General features: G+C 43.5%; 1 protein-coding gene across 1 annotated transcript; it reads left to right on the plus strand.

Annotated features, from left to right (window-relative positions):
- Positions 1 to 305: 305 nt before the first annotated feature.
- IL26 (interleukin 26) lies at positions 306 to 6,767 on the plus strand. The gene is made up of 5 exons (XM_075058056.1): positions 306 to 476; positions 852 to 908; positions 2,307 to 2,438; positions 6,530 to 6,595; positions 6,681 to 6,767. The coding sequence occupies exons 1-5, from the start codon at positions 306 to 308 to the stop codon at positions 6,765 to 6,767; spliced, it is 513 nt and encodes a 170-aa protein (XP_074914157.1).
- The last annotated feature ends 2,885 nt before the right edge of the window (positions 6,768 to 9,652 follow it).

The raw sequence follows: 9,652 nt of genomic DNA on the forward strand, positions 1-9,652 counted from the left end.
ATGAGAGGGAAGTTCTTCTTTCTTGGAAACCTTGACCCTGCTGCCAGTAAATATGGAGATATCGTTTAGAAAAACGTCACAGATGATTGTGGTCAAATTTGTTGAAAGTGGAGCAAGATGTTTAAAAAAGCACAGCAACAATACTGATCAGCCAGCACACAAGCAATAGGTTATCTACGTGAGCATCTCAGTGCAGAAGCTGCTTTGAGGGTTAACAAAATTAGGTTAACCTCTGTCATCTAACCAGTCTTGCTGTATCACATACGCTGGTGTGACTGTAGAGGCACGAAGATTTGGGAGAGAAGATGAAAGTATATTCTATTTTCAGATCTGGGCGTTTTTTAGTTCTGCTTTGTCTTTTCACTGTGGAAGGCAAAAAGTCACCTACGGGAAAGCATACCTGCCGAAAAGGACTCCTCTCCCAAGTGACAGAGAACCTGTGTATCAAGGCAACTAGTTTAAAATCATCTATTCCTGTAAGTTGATCCCACTGGTTGGAAACTTTATTTTATTTATAGATCCTTCTTTGCCAGCTTCATTACTGAGGACCTGAACACTTCAATAAGCCGAATGTTGTCTACAGTCCTGAGAGAGAGGGTAATGATGCTACTCCTTTTGTAAAGACGGGAAAAAAGAAGATGCATAGAGAGGTGGGATGAGTTTGCCAAGGAGTTTGCCATGGAAGAAGTTTGCAGCTGGGCTGGGATTGGAAGACAGATTTGCTGAGTCCTCATCCTACATCTGAATAAGATGATGATGATTATTATTACTACTAAGTATTGTACAAACCAGACTTAAAACTCTGTCTCCCTTCCTCTGCTTAATTAATACTAGCACATTGTATTTTACAGAAGGATCTCATCAAGAACACAAGACTGCTTAAAAAGCCAACAAAAATGCTTTTTATGGTAAGATTTATACTACTGGTTTTCCATTTTCTTACTTTGATTTTCCTTTGGTCAGTAGAGATAGGAATGTGTGATCAAAAGGAATGACAGCTGACAAAAATAATTTGTGTTTAATTGGGAAGGACATTCTATTTATGAAAGCCATACATTTAATGAAGTCCTCTGCTTAGAGGAAGGGTGTTACCTCTGCCCCATAGAAAGGGATATTCCCCTGGGACATGAGGGGAGAGTTGAGCGTGGAACGGGGAGAAAGAGGTGGATTTGGAAAGCCTGGCTGGAGGCACTTCTCTCTAGGCGGTTGTAGTGGTGCTCTGCCAGGGGTCTTGGGGAGAGGGTGCAATCCCCCCCAGCAATACTTTCAGGCACCAGCCCATTGACAGGAGGACCAGGGCCACCACCACCCTCCCGGCAGCGGAGGCACCTTCTGCTGAGAGTGTGCGGCACCGTGGATGGCCCGGGGATGCTGCAGAGCAGCCGGGACACCCAAGGAGCTGCTTTGGGCTTTGACCTCCGCAGGTGCACTGGAAGAGGGAGATCAGAGTCCTCCAGTGCGATTCAGCATGGGAGTGAGACAGTAAACTTGGGGTGCCTCTTTGTAAGTAACTACAAGTGTGTGAGATATTTTAGCTTCCTCAATGCAGAGATCTAGTCAGCAGGGCCAACTGAGTCAGTTTATCCTGACGTAGAGACCTACTGGCCTTTCAGGTCCGCTGGATCTCATTGATTACTGTGGTAGTGAAGGCTCCTCACTTGCCTGTGGGACCTACACATGGACACCTGCATCCGGGTGGCTTAATCTGCAGCTGCAGATTGGTGGGAATTTCACACCTGATACTTGGTTCCATTGCCTAAAAATAGGCATATAGCCATTTGCAATGCCTTTGTGTATCCAAGAGATCCCACAGGCCAGGCAGACATGACACAGGGTGTATAGGATGACTGGTCTCTTCTGGAGCAGCAGCTGGGGATGGGTGGGATACCCTACAGCATCTCAAATGGTATGGGACACCAACGTGGAGGAATGGAACAACGACACCCATAATGACTCCTACAATTTGGCCAAGATGGTCTGACTTAACTCCCCAGTTTATCTTCCATTTATTCTTTGGGTGCAAAATAGATTTGTTGCTGTCACTTCTGTTCATGGTTAGTCTTACTAACCACTGGCTCCTCTGGCTGCCAGCACAGCATCCTCCTGCCTTTCCTTCAGAAACCATAAGGGTACATTGAGCTGTTTAAAAAGAAAGGAAGCAATCCAATGGGATACTAAAATTAATGAAAATGTTTTTATTGATTGTACGCTTTCTAAACACGCGAATTTTCACGAGGCTGAAGTTTTAGGCCAAAGTTGACTTGCGAGGTTTTCATTTCGCAACTCTTTACCTGCTTTGTTTTCAGACAAACTGCAGTGTTCGAGATCAGCTCCTCTCCTTCTACGTGAAAAATGTTTTCAGTCATCTTGGAGTAGGAAGTGACAAGTTGTACCTTACTAGTGCCTTCCAGGTCCTGCAAGCGAACATGAACGCCTGTGTGAGTATATTCCCGAGACCCAAACTAACTGTGTCCGGCTGAAAGGCTAGGGAAAGTTCTATCTCATTTTTTTTCAGCAGAGAGGGTGATTCAGAGTCATGGTGTGCCCCACATCACAGAGGACCCAACTTCCCGAGGGCTTCCCCGCTGGGGCTGGGGAAGTTTAACACCGCTCATTTCCTCCCAGAGTGAGCTTGCGGGGAGCGGGCAAGGTGGTGGAGATACGGTGGGGACAAGCCACTTCCCTGCTGATGGGGTTGCCTCGTGCTGCCTTCTCAGCACCAAAGCTGCAAAGAGACGGGGTAATCGCAGGGAGAAATGTGGCTCCTCAAGTTTCCGCGGTGTAACACTGGGTATGCTTTCCTTCTTCAGCAGCATACCCACTGGACGTGTGTCATCTTTACTCACATGTCATCTCTGCTCCTCCGTAAATGAATTTTGAAAGACCTGGTGGTGTCTCATGAGTAAGCAGGGACTGCAATTATGAAGCACATTGGGGCAGTTTCCATGTGTCGGCAATGCCCGCAGCCAGAGCAGGTTGTCACGGAGTGACACTGGCAAAATGTCCCTAGAGTGGATCCAGGTGTCCCAGGGAAGAGGCACTTTTACCATGTCATCATCCCACTCCGTAAATAACAATGGGACAGCAGATAAAGCACACTTTTGCCCGTGCAAATATGCATGCTAACATACTATGATGCTAAGACGACACTGTCACTTGTGGGTCATTTCTCTTCTTGTCTTATTTTTAAGGGTAGATGAGTAACAACAGAGTGTGCTTTAAAACTTTATGTCCTGTGGCTATTTTTTTTCTCCCCCAAACTTGCAGTCCTCACAAGTGGCGGTGTCCCCAGAAGTGGAGTGTGACTTAGGGTGAGATATGGCTATGGCTATCTAGGCAAATGTCTATAGCGATTTTAAAAAGCAAGGGCAGGACGAGAAGTCAATGAAATGTTAATGAATTAAAACTGTCTAACCTGAATTGTATGGTAGCATGAAAGAAAAGGACGTTGGTTCTACATGCATGCAAATATTTGCAATGCAAAAATAAGCAGCTTCAGAGATGTCTGTGCAGAGTTATAGCTCAAAACACAACTGGAATATTTGTATAACGTAAAAAGATTCAAATCTCAATGGGAGAAAACTCCACCAGCTTTCAGGTTCTGCATTTAAATCCATGCTAAACAGTTGCAATTTGCAGTCATTATTCACAGCATTCAACACACCGCTGTGGTTATCTGTGTCTATCAAAATTCCAGATATTGTATGCTATAATACACAGAGATTTCATTCTTGTCTGGAAAAGCAATTGCACCCTGTACAAGTGCCAGTACACACTGAGGAGTTCAGATTGTCAACTGTGACTGAATGCAGAGTATCAGTTATTCTAAAATACCATCAATGACTGGAGCTTGCTATATAACTTAGTTATACATTTGCTTCTGTGCTGTATGGAGACAAAGAGCTGCAGATTTTTCAAAGCTCCTACATTCTTCGTGCCATAATTAGTGCCAGTGTTTTACCCAACACCAGTCTAAACATAACAATTTACATTCCTGGATCTTAAAAGATACTGGTAGGAGAGAAAAGACTTCCTGTGGTAGTAGAAAGCTACCTTTGAAAAATGATGGCTTGTCATGATTTTCTAGGAGACATCTCATTCCTGGAAACTAACATATTTTAAAGTATTTGTATTAATTCAAAGCCAACAATACAAAACCATGTGAAAGAATAATAGAAACTGTGAACTGAATGAAAGTAATGGGTCCTTTGCTAATACCAAATTTGGGATTTCTCCATCATATTATTCCCCAACAAATTAGCAAACTCATTCAACCATCTACATAAGCCCTTCAATTTGTATTATCTAGTTGAGTTATAAGATGTTTATCAGAAGGGATTTCTACCATGGCAACTTACCTATGTAATGAATTTGTTACCTTTCAAGGATAAAGTTCTTTATACAGTTGAGGGAAACAGTGATACCTTTATATATATACCCACCATATATTCCTTCATAAACTCAGGCTCTAATCCAGCCAGCTAGAGGCATGCATGCTATTTAAAAATCTGAACAGTATTTGTCTCCAAACCACTTCCAAAGACTTTGTACAATATTATTATTATGATTCTCACCCTGCTAGTTCTTGACTTTGTCCAAATAAGGAAACATTAACATTTTCCAATGACTTAGGAGCCCGAGTCCTGTTTTTCAAAAATACATAGGTTCTAAAATCTCTAAATCCCTTTTTTTGCAGTAAAATCAGGTTCTTTTGTTTAGAGTATGACTGCATGGTAAAGGGAACAGACATTTTTCCTGGGATACTGGGAACATCCACCTGCAGCATCACTGACCTATTTACTTGCGCATGTGCCCTGGTTGGCAACACTGCTGAGAACAGTATGAAGTTGTTTCGGAGGTCAGACTTATGTTTCTACATCAGTAGCAGATTATGGAAGTTTTTTCTCGTATTTGAGTGGAGTGCAGAAAGGCAACACATTCACTGCAGGATTTTTAATCCTTGCTCTGTCATTGTAGGCAGAGCTCATAGACCTCGAGCAGAGACTGCAGCATCGCTTGCAATGAGCAAGCTTACTTGCTTGCTCATTTGTTTACTTGCTCTTTATGCAGGAAGAACAGAGTTTGCAATGTGTATCACCACTCAAGCCAGCATAGTCATTTAAGGTCAGTTCTGCTACTAAATGTTTTCTGTGGAAATCTGCATTGTACAAGCTGACTTTAAAAAAAAAAAAAAAAGCCCCGAGTCAGAAAGAACTGCCCTAGTTAGAAGATTTTTAAAGGTTTGCAAATTAGAGTTGCTTTTATTTACAGTTTTATCCTGCGAGGTGAGTTTAAGAAGCACAAATGGTAACTTGAAAATGTTTTGTGCTCCTTTTTGAAGTACTCTGTGTGAGGTAGAAAGAAGGACGAACCAACCATTTCAGCGGAGTCATGTCTTTTCATATGAGTTGAGGACCTTTGCCTTTTCCCTTTTCAAACATGTTGTCTTTGTAGATTCGAAAACATCAGTTTTTCCAGGTTTTTTTCCCTGAAAGAATGACTCTTCCCCTTGGAAAGCCTGGAGAGCTGGGGAGTCAGCAAGCCGCGTTGCTCAGTAAGCTCAGCCAGGCAACTCCAAAAAAATCGGCTGGACCAGTTTTGGTCTGTCAGAGCCGGGTGGTGAAGACAGGGCTAAGCCCGATGGGGCACCCCGGGGGTCATTGGTGCGGGGGGGACACATGGGTGTCCCCCAGTGTTCCCACTCCTGGCATCCCTCTGGGATGGAGCATCGACCCACTGACACTGTCAGCTGTGCCCTGGCTGGGTTAAACCCGGGGTGCAGCCTTTGGGTCCTGTAGGATGAACTGATTGACTCTTTCCTTCCTAAAACCAGCTTCCAACTCAAATCTTGCAGTGGTAACACAGTCCTGTGCCTCTGGTATCACAGCGGGGGTAGAGGGATGCCAGAACGTGCAAGTAAGATGTTGTTGACTGATTTGGGTGGGATGCCTGGGAGCTGGGTAGGGTCTTTCTGGCAAAACTCCCAGTGATCTTAATGGAAGACTTAGCTTGACAAAAGGGTTCAGGATTAGCTTGTAATTAGCCAGATGCTGGAGCAATGGGCAGGAAAATAGGGGGAAGCATAAATTAGCTTTATAAGCGTATTTGAAGGGTTTGCAGAAAAGTGTGAAAATGCCCTCTGTATTTGTAAAGTTCTTTGGCCCTTAGCGTCGCCTTCTCTGAAGGTTCAGATTCAAAGGGCTTTCAATCTCAGAGCTAGGATGAGCTGTACAAAAGCTGTAACTGCAGCTGATGTAAAGATCCCTGAGATAAATAGAAAGTGTTTAAGAAGAAGACTTAGTGGCGTTCAAGTTACCATTTTTTGTGCCATGAACTAAACTTGCTAGGGAGCACACAAGTAAAATAACACACTTGTAGTAACAGAGGATATTGAAGCGATGCTGAGTTCACAGGCTTTACCAGTAGTCCTGTGGTGCCACACTGTGGGTTGGAGTCTCCCTTGCCACTACACCTTTACATCAGCATCTTTGCTGCAACTAGCTCTTTTGGTTTCTTCTCATCCTTTCAGCTTCCGTGTGCTCCATCCAAAAGGTTAACTTCTGCAGTCAAAAAATTAAAGAAAACATTTCTTAAGGTAAGAGCAGGTGGCGTTGGCTCCCAGCTGCCCTGTTCAAGGTCTGTGGGTGGTTTTTTTTCTAACGTCTTTATCTTCTCGACAGCTTGGAGAGAAGGGAATCTACAAGGCCATCCATGAGCTGGATATTCTCCTTCCTTGGATTCAGGCTTACATACAAACCATCATATGAAGAACGAGGAAGTGACAGACAACACGCCGCTTCTGTCCTAAGAACAGATCCTTACCCAAAAGGCCTGAAAATCAACCGAGAGCAGGACATACAATGGGCCTGGCAGTAACTCCGTCCCACTGAAGGAGAGCCTCTGTAATACAGTGGCAGAAAGAGGGATTTTCAAGAGCTTTCATGGTTGGCTTGGCATAGCAGCTACGCCTGTCCTGCGGTACGAGAGCAGCCTCCGGAGCAGTTGCAGCACGCTGATGTATTTCTTGTCCTACCAGCTGCCTCGCCGACAGACCCCGGACACGTTGCATGGGTGTAACTTGAAATCTGCTACCATGTGGATCAGACACAATGATGTCCCGTGTGCCGTGGGCACGGTCTAGCCATGCCTTGTGCCACCCCCTGTGATTACAATTCGAAGCAACGAGGACCACTTTTGAAAATCCCTCCCCTAAGCTAAACATTTTTTTTTGTTGTTATAGCTATATAACAGTATACACAAGCTGTTCTACATATAAATAAGAAAATTAATTATATACTGCTTATCATTATTATTAATTTAAAGTAATAATTGTTCCCTAATAAACACACTCCAGTTAATGTCAAAACTTTCACCTATGACTCATGCATGACCTTCAGATGCCACATGCTCTACATGAGATCACACAATGCAGAAAACACAGTAAATGGATTAGCTTTGGACTAGGATTGCAAAATGGTTTGAAAGACATTTATGGGAAGTTGTTACTCAAATGATGGTAGTGGTTTCCAAAAATATCTTTCATATGGTACAGAATGAAGATGGCATTCTAGCTTTCTCACATTTTTAAAGATTTACCCGAAGAAACTATCTAGGTGATAAAAATATTCCCAACCTGTATGTTTGCACTTCCACGGGGGTGAAAGTCTGCAAAATTTCAGATCTCATAGTGCTAGTATGTCAGGGGCATTGAATACATGGGTGTGCTGACACCAACGAACCTGAGCCAGTTCCTCCTCTGCATTGTGGCCTTCTGGAGCCCAGGGGTGGCGGTTGGTCTCTGACAGGTGATCTTTGGATTCCAGGGTCCAACAACACACGCTCTCTGAACAGGCTATGGGCAGCGCACCTTCATTTTTGTTCCTTCAGGGATTGTGCAGAAACTCTCTGGGGTCCCCGCGCAGGTGGTAGCTAGAGCAGTAGGAGGGAGCCTAGCCTCTTCCCACTCCTGAACTCCTGAAAGGGCCAACACTGCTGCTAGTGGGCTGTTGATCTTCATCCAGGTGAGTTGTTAGTGGATGGTGAGGGTTGAGGAGGGAGAAGAGCATCATCTCGTCTTTCAACTTGCAAATCACTGCCCAGCATCCTGGAGGGGAGAAAGCATGAAGCTGTAAGTGAATCCAGCTTGTGATCTGCTTCTGTTGGGATCAGAGCTACGTGCTAGACCGTACTCCAGCACTTCCTTACAACCCCACCTCACCTCTCCCTACCCGCAAAATGTGTGTGACTTGTCCTTTCTGATGCCTCAATGACCTGGAGCGTGGCTGGCTTGCTTTACCAGCTCTTTCCATAGCTTTGCAACCCACTGCGTTAGCACTGGCCACTTGTGGCAAAAGCCAAAGAAAAGCAATATTAAATTGCAATGTGCAAGTTACTCATTAGCACCTCTACTTCATTAAAAAAAAGGAAGGATGCCATCATTTTGGGAACCTGCCGAAACATTCAGCAAATCTCAGACACAGCAGCTTCTGATGACAATAGACTAGTTATAAGCATTTGTGGTTTATATAACAAATGACCTCAGACAGATGCAAAGGCTTATCTCCAATGAGAACACAAGGCAATTTCTTTATACTTACGTTTAATATGAAGAACGGTGGAATAAAGACATGAGCCTTTCAGCACAAGCAATGACCTGTCATACCATTGACTGTCTAGCTTTGTATTCTAGCAATTAACATCAAGGAATTATATTAGTTACAGGCTGAAATATGGGACACTTTTCTGTTAAAGTACAATGGTGGATCTCTTGGGAAATTCCACTGACTGACTATGGTGCCAGGACCGCAATAACAGCGTGCACTTCGTGTGCTCAGTGTATTCCGGGGTTCAGCAGTCAGTGCCATGGCACCAGTACACATCTTTTGCAGGGGCATCTCAATGTCCCTGTGTTGACTTTAGTCATCATATATTAAACGTGCCAGTTCAGAGGAGCTGACTCGGCACACCTGTTAATGGATTAGGATAAACACTGGAGACGTTTTAGTCTAACACATATAAAAAAAATGTTCATACGTGGTAGTTTGCTGAGCATTTTCTTCCATTAACACGATTTCACCTGATTATGTATATCCCACAGGTTTGGTAAAAAAAAAGGACTGACTCAAAGAACTCTAAAAGGAGGAAAAAAATCCAACAGTCTCTGCCATGGACAATTCTCAGGCAAATTCTATTTCTTGTTACTCTTCTGAAGATGGGAAATCAGTTATGCAGACAAAAGGAAATATGATACATGAATAAAGCAATGTTACCTCTCACGTAACTAGTCAGATGATGACTGAAAGCTCCTCAAAGCAGAGTTCATATTTTTTTGACCTGTAGCATTTTCACATCGTCTTTGATCTCCAGCTTCCTCAGCCATGTACATGAAAGGACGGAACTTGGGAATAGATTGCCCAGGTTACCACGGTAGGAGTACAAGAAAAGAGTGAGAATATTTTGTAAGATAAATTCAGTTGCAAACTGTCCTGTAAAAGCTAGTCAGTAAATAATTCTCAAAAAACCCCAACAACAGAAAACCCCATAAAAGGACCCAAACACTGAGGAATATATCATCTGCTAAAATTGTTCTTAATACCTCGGCACTATAAATTTAAACCTGTTCCTTGTGAAGGATAATAGATATGCCTGACAA

The sequence above is a fragment of the Buteo buteo genome, chromosome 26 (assembly GCF_964188355.1).
Source record: "Buteo buteo chromosome 26, bButBut1.hap1.1, whole genome shotgun sequence".
Lineage (NCBI taxonomy): Eukaryota > Metazoa > Chordata > Aves > Accipitriformes > Accipitridae > Buteo > Buteo buteo.